The 17,614-nt window shown below is 34.3% G+C and overlaps 1 protein-coding gene across 2 annotated transcripts in view; it reads right to left on the bottom strand.

Moving 5' to 3' along the window:
• Positions 1 to 17,614, bottom strand: part of MAN2A1 (mannosidase alpha class 2A member 1) — a 167,627-nt gene that overhangs the window by 73,094 nt on the left and 76,919 nt on the right. For both annotated transcript variants that reach the window (XM_058725288.1, XM_058725294.1), the window contains exons 9-12: positions 15,636 to 15,838; positions 12,411 to 12,593; positions 7,621 to 7,735; positions 6,263 to 6,330 (exon numbers count right to left, since the gene is read on the bottom strand). In XM_058725288.1, coding sequence (XP_058581271.1) covers positions 6,263 to 6,330; positions 7,621 to 7,735; positions 12,411 to 12,593; positions 15,636 to 15,838 — 569 coding nt within the window. The remainder of the gene's footprint in view (positions 1 to 6,262; positions 6,331 to 7,620; positions 7,736 to 12,410; positions 12,594 to 15,635; positions 15,839 to 17,614) is intronic.

The following is a 17,614-nucleotide window of genomic DNA, read 5'->3' on the forward strand; positions in this document are numbered from 1 at the left end:
ATAGTCTACTGAAGTCTTTTCAGTATAACATCCTTTCTAAAAATATCCCAGATTACACACAGCCTGAAATGTATTTCTGGATAATCGGAGAACCAGTCAATCTGTATCTTGAAGAAGTCAAAATTAATAAAATATAACTCAGATGCAACAGATTAAAATACATAAACACCTTTCACAAGCAATTAATACTTAAACAGAAAAGCATCTCAGAAGAGAATTTAGGAACTCATCCTTCAAATCCATTAGTGAGTATTAATTCTTAAACAGACTAGACTATTAATAGCCACAAAGACCTACACTAGATTAGAACAGCTCAGTTTTTTTATTTTTGAGATTCTCCACTGCTGTCAGTTAACAATTCCCCCATTAAAAGAAAATTCTAAAGTAGCTTTAAAAGAAAAGGACATTTCAGCTACTCTCATACTAATAGAACCTGCAAAAGGTCCAGAGTGTCAAATCCTAGTCAAATCATGTATTCTATTATTACCTTGAATTCCCTTAGGATAATATTAAAATGCAGCCCGCAACTTTCAAGAATGGAAATCCTCAATCTTCCGGACTTTGTACATTTTGTTGCTAACTAAGGTGAAAGTATTTCTGTACTAGTTTTCTAGTACATGACAAGATTTGAGCTCACACTATTACAATCCACGAGCAACAAGCACAGTTCTTACACTAGGTATCACTGTTAATCTCCCCCAAGAAAAACCATGAGGCACAAGTCAAGCTCCATCTTGACGTTCATGGCTCTCTCAACAGACTCCAGGTGTTCATATTAAAACCACTCTGGTTCAAGTCATGGAATCTCAGTTCAGTTCTGTACAAATGCTTCTACCAGGTCTGTATTACAATATATAACACTGACGGAATCTGAGCAGTTAGAATTCTATCTCTCCTTTTCTTCACTTAAAACTTAAGTTGAAACAACTGTTAGGGATATCAGATACTTTTCTTAGATACTTTCTGAGTGTGACTTGGTATAAAAATACATTGATGACATGGTAACCGATGAGAAAATGATTTAAAGTCTTGAACCTCATTACACTATAGGTAATTATTGTGAGAAGAACTATTTGTGATAACATCAAAAACACAAAATGTGGGGTCAGGCAAATCCTCTTTGTCAACAACAACAGAAAGTCTTATGTGTAAAAACTGATCTGATCAAGTCAACTCATTCAGTATCTTTTGAACCCACTCAGTGCAAAGAGCCTCAAAGAATGCAATCTCAATGGAGTTAACTAGTTGTAAGAATATAATGATGCTGAGATGCAACCTAAAATTTTTCAGGTCTCATGGTATGAAACTCTAAAATCTCAAGTGAGCAGTTGTCCAAATGTTGAGCAAATTCAAAGCTCTTCCTAACTGTTGTTTATTTTTGCTTGTAGTAGTAGTGTATTTGGAAGCTCTCTGGCATCCAGACTCCAAACATTAGATGAAAGAACTATTTAGGGAAAATATATGCCACGATACCACATTTTCACATACAATGTGAGCCATGTCGTATGCACATCTGGTGTCTAAAGTTCAATATTCTCTTCAATCAATAATTAATTGTATTTCAACAAGTCTTTATTCAATTCTTGCTATGTTGAGTAAACTTCCAAAGGTATGTTGGGGGAAATAAATAAAAGAAATAGTTCCTACCATCAAGGAGTTTACAATCTAGCAGACTTAACCTCAAATAATTATACTGACAGAAATAAGACAAAATCCATTCACAGCTATATGAGTAAGTCATTTTGGACCTGATTTAGACGAACACTTAGGGCCCCTGTCATAATGGGATGACACTTTGGGCATCTAGAGGGGAGGGGGAATACTGTACATATGGTAGGTATGTGCACTGGAGTGGCCAGTGGGTAAACTGTAGTAGACAGACTTCAAGATGACTGCCATCATTCCCTCTGCTTCCTATATATGCTCCTCACATCATGTAATGGAGAAGAATTTCCTCCCCTTGAATCTCGACTGACCTTAATGACTTGCTTGACTAAGAATGTAGTGGGAAGGACCTCCTAGGACTTCTGAGGCTAAGTCCTAGAAGGCTTGCCACTTTCACTCAGGTGACTTTCTCAGGGTTCTGCTGTGGGTTGATTCCTGTGACAACTACATGCAATAAATTAGAGGCAGAGAGAAACTGATAACAAAAGAGCAGGAAGGCATTGCAGTGGTTCAAGTAAAACGTAAAAAAAAAAAAAAAAAAAAAAGTGGCTTGAAACCGAAAAGTAACAGGAAGGCAGGAGATGATGGATGTCAGAGATGAGTAGAGGGGAAAATCCAAAAGACTCTCCAGTCCCTGACACTTAAAGAGCAAGAAAAGGTAGAAGTCAAAGTGGGTTCTGGGGTTTTAGAACCTAGACAACCAAAAAGAGAAGGATACTATTAATAAAGATTGCGATCCAAAAGGAAGTATGCATGGAGAAAACCAGAGGAAATTAAATTAGAAGTGCTGGGCAGCCATCCAGGGAGAACCATTCAACAAGCAAATGGCAATGGGGGTATCAAGTGCCTTTTGTGGGATTAAGTGTTTTTTATATCTGGTAGTCTGAAGTCACCCAAGTCCAAAGCACTGACTTGTTTTGTATCTCCACATGCTTGATGGTTTCTTTTAAAATTAAGCCCTTTTTTTTTTCGGGCCAAAAGAGACATAAGATCCCTTGCCAATAAGTGCCTGGCTTAAAATTAATAGCACTTAATGGTAAATTATAATTGATTTGAATAAATTACTCTCAAACTAAAAAAAATTTTCTACTTGAAAAATTAAATTTGCAGATTTACAGAAGTCGTCTCAATGTAATTTTAGCTGTATACTTGGTGGCATTTCAAATTATCCACTTAAAAAAAAAATTCCTTTATACACTGTCAGAACACACAACTTGCTGGCCTGAGCTGTGGCAACATTTGTTTCCATCCTGCCTGAAGGACCAAATGCCAAAACAAGACTGAAATCCCTGCATGTCTCAAAAGTTTACCTTCCATCCTGTATGTCCTCTGGACTCCTAATCCTCTAAATCTTTGTATTAAAGCTTTTTACAACGGTTTCCTTAGGCAATTATATGTGTGCAGAGAGAAAAAGAAACATCTCTGTGCGTTTAAGGATTATTTAAGGCTAGAAAATTTATGACTTGTTCAGGGTGCCCTAACTTTTAACTCTTGTTGTACCTGCTTTCCACACAGACTACAAAATGCATACACTACAATAGCTTACGTAACCTTGTGGACTCAAGCAGGTACATGGACATATATTACATCACTGTGAGCAGATTATTCCATTATTCCATTTCCATCACTGTGAGCAGATTTAAACACTCACAAACTAAAGTACGTTAAGTTACATAGCTATAACTAATGTTGCCAACAACATGATCAAATTCATTTACATGTGTTACCGAAACTATGGGTTTATAAACTATGGGTTTCTCATCCTTTTTACATCATAATTCCTTGAAGACTCTTTTGAGACACTTTTTGCTACTTATCCCCCTCATACAATTTTAATATAACACTTAAATGTATGTCTGTTATGCACATACCATTTTTATGCTATTTTTATATATTTAAAAAAATAGTACTTTTTTTTTTCAAACTCTAAGAACCGATTTTTACCCTCCTAAGGACATCTCCCTCACTGAGAATGCATGTTTTAGTTAGATTAGTAATTTGTTACTTAAATAAGAGCTATGCTTATAATCAAAATAATGCTAAGCCTTAGATAATTATGTAAGATTCATGAAGAATATGAGAAAAATGTGTGACCATACTTCTGAAACTTCTAACTCAAAGACTGAGAAGTGCAAACATTTATTTCACTTTCAGTACCTGCTAAATAAAGCTATCAAACTCTTCCATTTTAAAGGTTAGCATCATTCCTCATTCTTCAGTGATATTACTGAGAGTGACTCAGTATTTGTGGCTAACAAGTAAAATAGAGATTTTAAAACCAGAAGAGTAAGTAGTTCTATTCATGAGGTCCTCAAGTACAAAAGAGATAAAAGTAAGAATTCGACAATTGTTAAGTGCCCCAATTCACCTAACCACAGAAATAGTAGTAGCACTGACATTTGATAGAAAAGAACTGTGAAGAAGTAACATTAAGATGAAGAACACTGTTTAAATACAAACTGTTTTAAAGGAAATATTATTTACTAATAGTCTCAAAAATTCTATTAGATCTCCTCAATATCAAAGTCAAAAAACATATTCCTTAGTTAATACACCTGTATCTCCTTTCTTCCTCCAGCATAAGTAGGACTAAATATCACTGCTAGTTAAAGCAAGGACAGTAGAGGAAAAAGAGAAGTCACAGGGTTTCTCACTCACTGTGGCTCCATCCCACACACCTTTCCATGCACCCAAAAGAAGACAAATGGCGGGGAGAAGGGGCATGAATTGCTTACAGCAAGCATAACATATTTTTATGGTAGCAGAAACAAAGATCTTTCCCTACCAAAATACAAAAAGAAGGAAAAGTTAAGAGAATTAGGCCTAAAGCGAAAGAGATTTATGGATACCACAATTTATTAGGGGCACAATATTTAAGAAATAGCCATGTAACCCCAAATATTTACTTATTTTAAGACAAAGAAAACATTTAGTAGTTGCAGTATCATTACTCTTTCATGACCTGACAATCTGAAAGCTTTTAAGACTGCAACAAGACTTTCTTTAAAAAAAAAAAATTTTTTTCTTAAAAAATTTTTTTTAACGTTTATTTATTATTGAGAGACAGAGAGAGACAGAGCATAAGCAGGGAAGAGGCAGAGAGAAGAGGAGACACAGAATCCAAAGCAGGCTTCAGGCTCTGAGCTGTCAGCACAGAGCCTGATACGGGGCTCGAACTCACAAAACTATGAGATCATGACCTGAGCCAAAGTCGGATGCCCAACCAACTGAGCCACCCAGGTGCCCCCCCCCAATTTTTTTTTAATGTTTATTTATTTTTCTTAGAGAGAGAGAGACAGCAGAGGAGGGAGGGGCAGAGAGAGACAGGGAGACATAGAATATGAAGGAGGCTCCAGGCTCTGAGCTGTCAGCACACAGCCTGACGTGGGACTTGAATTCATGAACCAGGTGATCATGACCTGAGCCAAAGTCAGATGCTTAACCACTGAGCCACCCAGAAGTCCCCCTGCTTTTTTTTTTTAATTTTTTTTTTTTAATGTTTATTTTGAGAGAGAAACAGAGTGGGAGCAGGGGAGAGACAGAGAGAGAGGGAGACACAAAATCTGAAGGGACTTTCAAGTTAAGATATAAACTATCTGTTCCAGTTAATCCCTTCTTTTTCTGGCCAAAAAAAAGAAATATAGGATTTCTTTGCCATTACTTCAATGATACTTTACTGTAACTAAAAAATACTTATCTTCTTGTTCTAAGGTATGAACTGTATATGTTTTAAGTCTCTACTTCTTGAAGAAATTTAGCCAACTAAGGCTTTATTCTATGCTTAACCAAAATGTCAACTTTATTACAGCAATTGTGTATTTTCTATAATACTATTATTCCATTTATTTTTAAATAATCTCAATAAAGAATACCTAGTGAAAATTATGAATTATCCTTTACAATTATTCTTTTACCCTACAATTTTTAAATACTAAGTTTCTCGGATAGTAAAAAGTTATATAACATAAGAATACACTGTGTATCTGGGTATTGTGGGTACTGATCTATTGATATTTGGTTATTAAAAACAGATGACTTGGTTAAATAATTACCAATAAAACACAAAACATTTCTTTCTAAATGAGAGGTAGCCACCAATTAGTCACTCCATTTTTAGGTCACCTGAGCACCCTTCCCAATTACCTTAACATAAACCCACAATGCTAAAATGAGACAGTCTGACCAGCACAATGACAAATAACTAGTAAACAGTTTGCAGTAAAATCCTTAATAATTAAGTTTCTTCCTTCATTTTAAAAATAGGATCAGGGATTAATGAAAATAAGGTAAGTAAAACAATGAGTTCAGAAAGAACATAACCATAAATTGTATTTACCATTCCATACCAAGTATCTGTAAAAAATACTGTTATAATAGTTCATTCAGCAATCAATGTACCAAGCGCTGTGTTAGCTATTAACACCAAACATGACAGCCCTGGGAGAAAATTCATTTTTTCAGACAACTTTGTACAATTAATAAATTGATTAAATAAAATACTTCCTCAAAATATATACTGGCTGGAGCAAAAAATGTTGAAAAGCAAGAATGTCAAGTCAGAACCGCAGCAAAAGTTTGTGAGAAATTATGTATTTACCTTGGATCTGCACTCAGCGTTATTACAGTTTTTTGTGGTAGAGAACTTTGTGAGCTTTGTTTCAAATCCTATAAAAATAAGCAAAAAATTTTTTAATTTTAATTTTAAAACTCAAGTTTCAAAATTAGCTATATAATAGTACTTACAAGAATCCTAAAAAGGGTAAAATGGGGAAAAAATCCTCTTTCCAGCTACACAAAGCCCATCAAAGTTCAAGATAAGTAATTCTTGTGTGTGTGCATACATGTGTGTGTGCATTTAGATCTCAGGACGGCATATGTCACAGGGACCAGGCTCCAATTAGGAACCAAATATATCAGAGTCCTAAAGATAACTGCAAAAAGTTTTACTACTTTACCTTTGTATCACAGGTTTCATTCATATCCTTATGCAATGTTTGCCCATTTGTTGGATTTTTTACCTTAATATGAAAATATGTAACCATAATTTGATTACAAGCATCAGTATATGAAAATACTGAAATTATCTCTGATTCCAGATGTGTAAGTTCCAATTACATGCAAAATTTCAAAGCCTATCATTCATAATAGACTCTAATGATAAAAAAAAAAAAAAATTACAATTTTAAAATATCTGAGTCGCCAAGTGGAAGTCTCAATTAACCATTTTTTTCAACTGTTCTTTGCTGTGGAATAGCATATTGTTCCTTTCAGAGTATGTTCTGTTTTATTGGCTCATCTGATCCTAACAACAGTATAAGCTATGTCTGGTATCGTCTCATCTTACAGGGCTCATAGATGTTAAGCAACTTTTTCAAGGCCCATGCGATCAGGTTCAGAGGTTGAGGCTAAAAGCTAGTCTCCTAATTCCTCAACCACTCCTCTTCTGTTACACACACCTGAGCACTGCCCACAGCACTCCATGGCCTGATCCTAAAACCAGAAGACAATTTAGGATCATTCAAACTGAAGTTCAGCAAGAACAGATAAGTATTTACAGCAGCAGTGCAAACACCAAGGGGCTTCTAATTTAAGCCAAGCAAAAATAACTAATTATAATGCCCAGTTATCTTACCATATCATCTTACAATACATTATCATCAACACACTTAAGAGTGTTTTGGAAGCCTGTTATGTTTCACATAACAAAGTAAGTTCATCATTTTATTTTTCATGCTTAGATTTAGTCAGAACAAAATATACACCATAAACTAAATACAGACACACTGATAGGAAAGAAGCACACACAGATATTTCATATAAAATGATAAAAATTCTAAGTACAAGGAAATCACAATTTTTTAATGTCTCTTTTCACTAGGCTTCTCATCCCCCTTTCCAAATTAAGAACAAAAGAATCACACACTTTTATGATAAATATAAAAGATATCAACTAACCATGTCTAGGAGGTTATCAAAAGAGTAAGAGTTGTACGAGGTTTTGTCCTTCAAAATAAGAAGTAGTGCAGAATATCCGATTATCTTCTTCAAATTCATTAAGGAATGAAAGAGTCTGTGAACCAAAAATGTTACTGGTCTGAGAAGTAATTCAAATATCTGTATACAATATTTTCAGCTTCTTTAATAATGGCCAAACCACCATTACTCTCATCCTGTCTTCACAAAGTGCAACCTATAATGAACCTATAAAGAATTGATACTTTTTTGCCCACGATTAAGTACTTAGAAAAAAAGGAGGGGGGTTAATCACAAGATACCACTAATAAGGATTCATTTAAAGTAGAAAACTTTCTGGACATACCTGAAACACATAAACTTATTCAAAATGATTCTTCTTTTTTCTTTTTTTTTTTTAAACTGCTGATACTTTCTATGAATATCATGTCAAATAATAATACCCTGCATGATCACTCCAACAGCTTTAAGGCGTTCTTACCAAAAAAGCACTTTGATACTTTAGAAAATTCTTTAGCAAGTGTTGAAATAGCAAGAGAAGACATGAGTTTAACTCTTGCTCACAAAATTCAATCAGTATACACACTTCAAAAAATTCAAATTCCTGGGGAATTCAAATAAATATTTTGTTGAATTTCGTTTCATGTTCTTGTTCAAAAAAAAGAGAAAGTTTTCACAAGTCTGGCTAATGAAATTGTCTTTGTCCCTGTTAAATTTTCTTGGCCATTAAAATTGCTAACTGTATTCAAACTGTATTTTTACGTTAGAGGAACCAAAGAGATGCATACCAGTCAACTGATTCAAGATCAATTCCAGAATATAATCTTAGTACATTACCAGCTATTGCTGAAACACTACACATAGGAAAAGAATTTGTTTGAAGTTTTTCTCAAGCTCAGTCTTGTTTCTTTAAAGAACAAGTATCCCTGTTTATAGAACAGTTATCTCTAAGTAAATTCACTGGAGAAATCTGTAGAGAAACTTGGTGACTCATGCTTTAATCAACCACGGAGTCTATTATGTTTTAGAGTGACTATATCATTTTCCCAACATAGGAAGCAATTTTGCATCTATACGTTAGGAACATTTTGCTGGCATGCAACAACATCAAAAAAAATCGTAAGAGAATCAGAAATAACTTCTTTTTGCAGAGCATTGAGATTACCTTCAAAGATGTAAGTGATCATAATCGTAAGTTAATTAACTAGGTAAATGTGTTATACATACACAGTATTAAAGTCTTAAGGACATGAGTTCAGGCCATCAACCAGCTAAGCTTCTCAGTCTATTCAAATGTTTTCCTAGATGATAACAAGTGTTCTCTCCAGATTAAGAGACAATATGAATGGCTACAACTCAGTTCTAGAAACAAGCCCCTCGATCTAAGTTTATTTTTATTATCTACATAGCTATCTTTATTAGGCTGTCTGAACCTGCAGAATAAAAGTCATGTTTTCCATCAGCTAAAACCTTATATGTATTACAGCACACTGAAGAGTCCTAATTAAACTGAGGGAATGCCACAAATCAATGTTTGTATCCTAAAGGCACACACACAGTTTTCTAATGAGATAAGCACTAAGTACTGATACAGTATTCCCCAAAGCTTTCTCAGGATGTATAAAGCTGTTTTGTTTAAGGCAAAACAAGACTACACACGGTAAATAAGTTTGGGAAACATTGGGTAAAGCAAAATTTTAATGTTTCACCACTTCAGCATTGTGGGATTTCTCAGAGCCTCTAATTTCCTAACATGCCCTTATCCTATCATTATCAAACAGTTCAGAGAACATCACTTAGAAATCAGTTTTCTACTTTGTTATCATTACTGCTGTTCAAAGCTGGTATTATGTTTGTTTCAATGAATAGTTTGATCTATATGTTTGGACCCTCATACTCACCCTTTGTTCATTTTTTTCTACCTACCTTAATTACAAGGTATAAACTGGCAGAATTTTAAATCTTTGTGTAGCTGACCTCATTACCATTTCTTCTCTTTTACATAGCCACATTATCCACTTTTAAGCTGAACATTCATCACAAAGTGTCCCAGTCTAACTCATTTTTTCATGCCATGATTAGAATTAACCTTCAAATAGCCATGAGGTATTCTTGCTCTCCACGTTATCATTTTATAAACATTCAATCTACTGTTGAGAGAGCAGTAATGTAAGTATGAATCACCCTTAGATGGCAGAAGAGAAAGCTAGAAGGGTCTGGATCCCTGTTAGCATTGTGGAGCTGCCATACCTGAACCAAGGATCTGCAGAGTTCTTTTATACGGCATAAAAGAACAGAATTTATTCAGTTTCAAGTTATTATTAGTAGCAGCCAAATGTAATCCTTAACTCATACACTTGTTCACAGGGACACTTCTGCCAATATCTGAATAAACAGTCAACAGTCCAAGAACAAGAGAACACCCAATGCTAGCTGCTTCTTTGTTTGTAATTCTCTAACTTGTGTTTTGAAATTTTCTACTTAAAATGTCTACGCTAATGACTTGATAATTGTGTATGACTTTTCAATGAAGTGTGAAGTGCTCGCAAAGCAAATTTACAAATGTCAAGTACAATTTGAGAATTATTGTGTCTTTTTTCTCTAAGATGCAATTTTGCACAGCATGTTTTTATACGCTAAAAGCGTAACCAAACATATGGAAGAAATAATGACAGGACTTCTGGAAAGGTTACGAGACAGAAAATGTCCTGAAGCAAAAACTCTATGACCTGTACCCAAGTCTCTTTCAATATGGCAGCCAGGGAGAGCAGGTATACAGTGCAGGAGAATGACTTTTTATTTCCTCTTAGAAACTCTGCTCTGAATCTAAGCACCTTCACTTCTAAACTCTCAATAAACCAAGAAGGCAGGAGCAGGTGAAAAGGAAAAAATGGAGGATCTGACCTTACTTTTATTTTTTTTAATAGTTTATTGTTATACACACTGTTTCTGCAACTTTTGTTTTGCTTTTGTTTTGTTTTACAATACATCTCACAGAGATTTTTGAATCCATATATTAAGTGTCTTTATCCTTTCTTTGTGTTAGTATTATTATTTCATTATATAAATAACAACTTTTTTCTTTAACTTATGCTCTTAGATCAACATGTAGCCACAACCTATATTTAAAACAAATACTTGTTTCCAACAAAACAAGGACTAATTTCATAGTACTCTCAGTATATTAGTAAAATATTTTCCAATGAAAAATATTTCTTCAGAAATTTTATTTTGGAAAATATTCACTTATAATAATAAATGTATTTGTTTTGCAGGGAAACCAGATTCAATAACCTCTAAATGCCTCATAGAATGGGGGTTGTGAGGGCAGGGAAGGAGAGTGAATCACCCATGATCTGGGGGAACAGTGGATGGAGAGGGTGGTGCAGACCCTAAAAAGCAAGTTAGTCCGTCTGATCCCATGACTGAACTATTATCATGGACCGATTCCAAGGCCATTTGCTTTGCCTGCAAATGGTTTTTAAGTTTTTGAGGATCTGACCTTACTTTCAAAAATGACTTCTGTGAGCGAAAAACCAGTATCACCAACCATTGAGTGTTTCCCACTTTAAGCCCAGCTCAACCTCAACGGATGCCAAATACATTTGCCACAAGAAAACTGAGAATATATCAAGATATTACCTTGAATGTATTCTCAAGGACTGAAGTCAACTAATGAAACCTCAAGATTTTTCCCCCCAGAGTCAAAATATTGTAACTAAAATCTTAATTAACACTTATTACGATTAGTAATATCAGCTGTGGATCACTTTTTAATGTTGACTTTATGTGCTGTATACACTTCACATATGGGAGCATTTATTTCAAAAAGAGTCACCTTTTAAATCTATATTATAAGAAAATAAGAGCATATTTTAACAATTTTAAAATATTATCAAAGCACACCATTATTGACAGGAAAAAATCTCGAAGAAAAAATAATCTAAATCATAGTGAAACAATAGTCAAAACTCCTTCCCCAACATAGAAATCTTCTCTACACTGATCCTAATGAATGGTAATCTAAACTTGGGCATGATGGTGAAAATCTATCCTAAAAGGTAAGCCTTTCCATTATTGGGAAGCGCTGTTTTACAAAGTCCCCTGCTGTTCTGAGCTAAAACTTGTACTCACTGTTTCCAATTCTGCACTGTGAAAACACCTGAGCTTCTACTCCCTCACTCATCTTCATAAACTTTCAGAGAGCTGAAGATGGCTTTGATATCAATACCCAGGCCATCCCCTCTCATCTCAAGTCCTTATATCATCCATCCATATATATCAAGGTTGCAAGGCTCTTCTACTTGCTGGGTATCTTCTAGGCTGATTTTTTTGGTCAATGTCCCTCTAAAAAACAATGAAGTATCTGAGAACAACTGGATATGAAACAGGAAATGAAGCTGCTATACAATGAAGTGTGGCTCTTTATCTCCCTGAATTACAGCTATGATCCATTTGATACCAAATCCTTGGTCAAGAAGGTAACCCCAATTACCACACAATACGTAAGAAAAAACACAGTTTTATACTAATGTGTCAGTACTCCATTTGCAGAAATGCACTGCAATAAAAAGTTAGAACAGCTAGTATAACATCAACAGGTTTCTTGAAAAATGCTTTGAAAACTGATGTTTTTCTATAGCAATACTTATAATGTATATCATTAGTAATATGGTCTAATGTACATTAAAAGCTTCATCAAAGATATAAGCCTGTGACCCAAAATTTTTAAAGACTTTGTTTTATAATCACTTTTTAAATAATTATATTACCTGGTACCATAATCCACAACCACCCAATCTTTTGCAGTTCCTGTGATAGCATCATGATGTTGAAATAGTCCCAAATTTCTTCTGGCTTCTGTCAGTGCCGTGTAATGGGATGATGAAAGAAATTTACTTATCTTGTATTTCTGAGCTTGTTTCAGGGCGAAATAGTAAAGAATTTCAGCAGCCCTAGTTGCATAAAACAGTCATCAATTCTTATTTCAAAACAAATATTGACTATTTAAAACATGTGGTACTGATACATTTTCAAATGTGGTTTTTCAAAAACCCACAATTTTAGTGCTATTTATTAAAAAAAGATACTGATAATAAAGATTTCTATAAAACTATCAAGGTATCCATCTAATAAGCCTAAAGCATTGAACATCAGAGAACATCACGTCTAAATTGATATAAAGGGCCCTTGTTCTAGACGTTCCTGGAAAGAAGCCAGTACCCACTGGCAGCGTGATATTTTTTCACTATGTTCTATGTAAGTTAAACCTATCTCAACACAGCAGTAAGAAGTGGTTAATGGTTTCTGTCCTTTCTATCTCCAAGATCAACACAGACACAAAAGATGAATTTCATCACCAGAAAGCCATTTACTCTCACGTATGTACATTAAAGGAGAGATGGTGTGGAGATACATGGTCACATGCGTGGGAAAGTAACAGTAAAGCAGACGCAGAAAAATGATGGCTTGACAGCTCAGTGACAATAGCTAGTCTAAGTGTTGAATGATAACAATGTAAGTGTTGAACTCAACAATATAAACTGAAAGATGATAAAACATATGCTGTCTTTTCTCATTTATTTAAAAAAAAAAGCACTTCAGCTTAAGAATAGTTTTTGAGCAAGAATACGGGGATTTATCATTTTAACACTTTTTTATTTTTTCATCATCAGAGGATATGGTTCAAGATAGATTTCAAAAGAAGTTCTTTGAAAGGAGATATGGCTTGATGAAGTAAAAAATGTAATAAGGCTCTTTATGCCAAACGTATTAAGGATAATGGAGAGAAAATCAAGGCAATATAAAAATGTATAAAGATATAGGGAAAAAGAAATGTGAAATACTTAAAAAAAGAATTCCTTTAAATTTTGCAATAATTAAAGGTTATTAAATAATCTCCACTTTCAAATTCTAACCCTTCTAAAATTCATGGCATGAGAAACACTAAATTTGAGTGAAAGAAACTGTATATATGTTCATATATATCCACAGCACATATTCCTGGTTTTGAAAAGAATACACACACATAAGGATATTCCAAAATGTAAAAATGGGATTTAAAAATTATATTCTTCTTTATACTCTTCTATTTTATCCAAGTATTTTTTTACAAATAAGCTATAAGATGAAGTACCTATTACCACACAATAAACTTATTTTCAAATAATTACGTTTTGAAATTCACAATTAAATGGTTTTTTGTTGTTTTATTTTAAAGCAGAATTTTCAAAATATATTACCAGCCCTAAGTACTTCCATTTTAAGTATGCTCAATAAATTAAGATTGAAACCACATTTCGTAATTATTTGTCACTAAAAAATAGGTGACACTTTCAAAAAATGCAGTGGTCTAAAAGAAATCTCTATATTACTTAGTACTTTCTCTGTTTTTATCATGGATAGTTTAGAATAACATAATAGATAATTATATTCTATTGGGTAGAAATGCATAAATTTCTCTAATATAGAAATGCTATTTTATTACAAATACAATAATATGTATTCATTTTGCACATTTTTGAGTATCCCAGAAAATAGTCAAAGATCAGGTTTTTGAAATAATGGTAATGACACTTATGGTAACAGTAAAAATAATAAAAACATACTGTTATACCAAAGTACAACGCTTGAAGAAATTCATGATTTTTACAAAAATGCTTTCCAAAATGTACTGTTTCTACCAGTATATAAGAAGAAAGTAGGTGTGACATTACTTTTTAATACTGAGGTTCATCATGAAAATTAATCATCATGAATTCATGATCTGAACGAAGTTGAAAGTGAACTTAAGAGGAAAATAAATTAACCTCCTGAGCTACATACACATAGAACGAGCCTCATGAGTTGCTGGGGTGGTTAATCTTTACCAAAAAACACCAAGACTCAGTTACTTACACTGTCACACTCCTCACTATGACAGCTGCTAGCCACATGTGGTTATTTACACTTAAGTTAGTTAAAATTGAATGAAATTAAGAATTCATTTCCTTAGCCACACTGGTCACATTTCAAGTGCTCAACAGTTACACGTGGCTAGTGGCTACATACTAAGCAGTGCAGAAAAGAGAGACAGAATATTTCTATCACTGCAGAAAGTTCTACTGGACACTGACAAAAAGCTCTACTGGATAATGATGGTTTAGAACGTTTTTATTTTCTACCAACTTTTCTGCCTTTTCCATGTCACTGTACTTTTTCAGCCTATCACTCTGCCTCCATCAGTTCTCATCTCTTTCAAGTTTTGTTCTTCTAAGCAGAAAATCATACCTATAAGAAATATATTTCTAATAAATAAGAACTGAGATGGAGCCTCTAAAGTTCTCCTACATATAAAATACATTAGTTTTAGATTATGTACTTTGAGGCCCACATTTTGGCCACTGAGGGGCCCTATTTGTTCCTTTTCAACGTTTTTTTTTTTTTTTGGTTTTTTTTTTTTATTTTTTTTTTTATTTTTGGGACAGAGAGAGACAGAGCATGAACGGGGGAGGGGCAGAGAGAGAGGGAGACACAGAATCGGAAACAGGCTCCAGGCTCCGAGCCATCAGCCCAGAGCCTGACGTGGGGCTCGAACTCACGGACCGCGAGATCGTGACCTGGCTGAAGTTGGACGCTTAACCGACTGCGCCACCCAGGCGCCCCTATTTGTTCCTTTTGACCCTTGCTCTGATTACTAATTTTCAGACACACATGCTGATGCCAATGAATATAATTGTGGTGTGCAAACAATACAGGTAATTAATTAGAAACATATAAAACATAAAATATAGGAGAAAATCTAATTACATAAACTGCTTTTCCTTCCAGAACAAAAACCCATGTAATAATTTGATTATGCTTTGGAGACATATCTCTGATTACATTAAAATTTCGCAATTACATTAAACACATCCTAACACTGCATAAATTTCGTATATTATGCAAGACTCTACAAAAAGGCTATGATAATACAAAAGAGGTGAATAATTAATGTAGCTATCTAAACATAAATGTACCTTAAATGGGATTCCAATATCCTATCCATTCGCTTGTAAAAGGGTCTGGATGTAAAGTAGCCACTCCAGTAATGATCATCTCGGTCAGCATAAGTGAAAAAATCTCCACTTAGAACAGGGAACATTGATTGGCTATTCTTTCCACTGGTTACATCTTCTTTATCCAGTGCATCAAAGTAATCCGATAAAGTTCCAAACTGTATCTAATGAAAAAAAAAGTTACACTTCAATTATTCATCTCTACCTTAAAATTACATCTAGCACTGAAAGGAGAAGTTAATAATAAATATTTAAGATGTGCTTCCACATTAAGATGAAAATCTAGCTCAGATTTTACCAAACTCAAAAGCAGGGGGGAAATACACAGTGACTCTTTCTTTTACTTGCATCAAGTCCCAAATTAAATTAAAATAAAACTGATATACCTAAGGGGTTAGAAGAGCTATTTAGATATACAAATTTGGGAATCTGATTAACTCCTTACAAATCTCCAGAATTTCAAAATATGCAGGGGTCATGGCATAGAATTATTCAGAGATGAATGAACGTTGGGAGGAAGCAGAAAAAATAAAACATTTCATTTACATATATTTAGCTATAACATTTTGAGCAAAATGTTCCAGAAGTCTGGAGTAACAGTTTTGTTAAGCATTTTCATAGGTCTTATGCACATACACTCTCCTGGCCTCCCCATCTCCCTAGTTTGAGCTCTTATAAGGGAGACTTCAAGAACAGCAGATCATTAAAAATAAACAAAACAGGGGCGCCTGGGTGGCTTGGTCGGTTGGGCATCCGACTTCGGCTCAGGTCATGATCTCACGGTCCGTGAGTTCGAGCCCCACGTCGGGCTCTGTGCTGACCGCTCAGAGCCTGGAGCCTGTTTCAGATTCTGTGTCTCCCTCTCTCTCTTCCCCTTCCCTGTTCATGCTCTGTCTCTGTCTCAAAAATAAATAAACGTTAAAAAAAAATAAACAAAACAAAAAAGGGACTTTCTCTAGCAGCAGGTAACACTGAATAGAAGTAAAACACAAAGAGTGACAAGAATTGAAAGGTTGACTGCTCAAACGAAAAGGTCTTCTGACTAATGATTTAAATTACCAGAACATAAATCCATTTTTATGAGCCCAAGCTATTCTATAAATCAAAGGAAAAAAGAAACATTATACCAGACTATGTAAACAGATATTAAAAGGCATGGTTTTTAGAAATAAACAGAGAATTTAACAGGGAATATATTTCTTTGAGTAACGGTAACATGCTAATTTTGTTGTTTCCTACCTTACACACACACACACACACACACACACACACACACAGAGAGAGAGAGAGAGAGAGACTAAAACCATTTTGATTCAATGTGGCAGAAAAATAAGAGTAGTTAAAAACAGTGAGTAGCATTCTAGTAGAGTGGTTAAGAACAGCACAGAACCTGGATCCAGGTGATATGGAATTAAATTTCATCTCTACCACTTACCTAACATGTGGTTTTGAGCATATTATATACTGTCTCTGTGTCTTTGTTACAGATAATAGGGTCTAAGTAAAATGCTTAGAAATACAACTGGCAAATAATGGTGTAAGTTTTAGCTATTATTTTTCTATTGCCAAGGCAAATTTCAACTGGAAACACAATGATATTAGTAAGACAAATATAAGTTATCAGAATATAATTGTGACACAATATTTTATGACACCAAAACAGATGATTTTAAATATTTTAAAATATTTTAGTTAATTTTTGGTATTAGCCAAGATGAATATACTTCTTTCCTGGCAATTTCCCAGGGCAAAGTTTACGTAAGTGGCCTGGTGGGCTTTCTTACAAACTTAATTCAGTCTCAAAGGACTGAAACGTAATCCTTCATGCTGAGGTTTCAAAAGAAATTATTTAAGACTATATTTTTTTTACAGAACTTTTTGGTAGCTCAAATAAAGTACATATTTGGGATTCCTAAACAAATAACTAAAAAAATAGTTAA

The sequence above is a fragment of the Neofelis nebulosa genome, chromosome 1 (genome assembly GCF_028018385.1).
Source record: "Neofelis nebulosa isolate mNeoNeb1 chromosome 1, mNeoNeb1.pri, whole genome shotgun sequence".
In the NCBI taxonomy this organism is placed as follows: domain Eukaryota; kingdom Metazoa; phylum Chordata; class Mammalia; order Carnivora; family Felidae; genus Neofelis; species Neofelis nebulosa.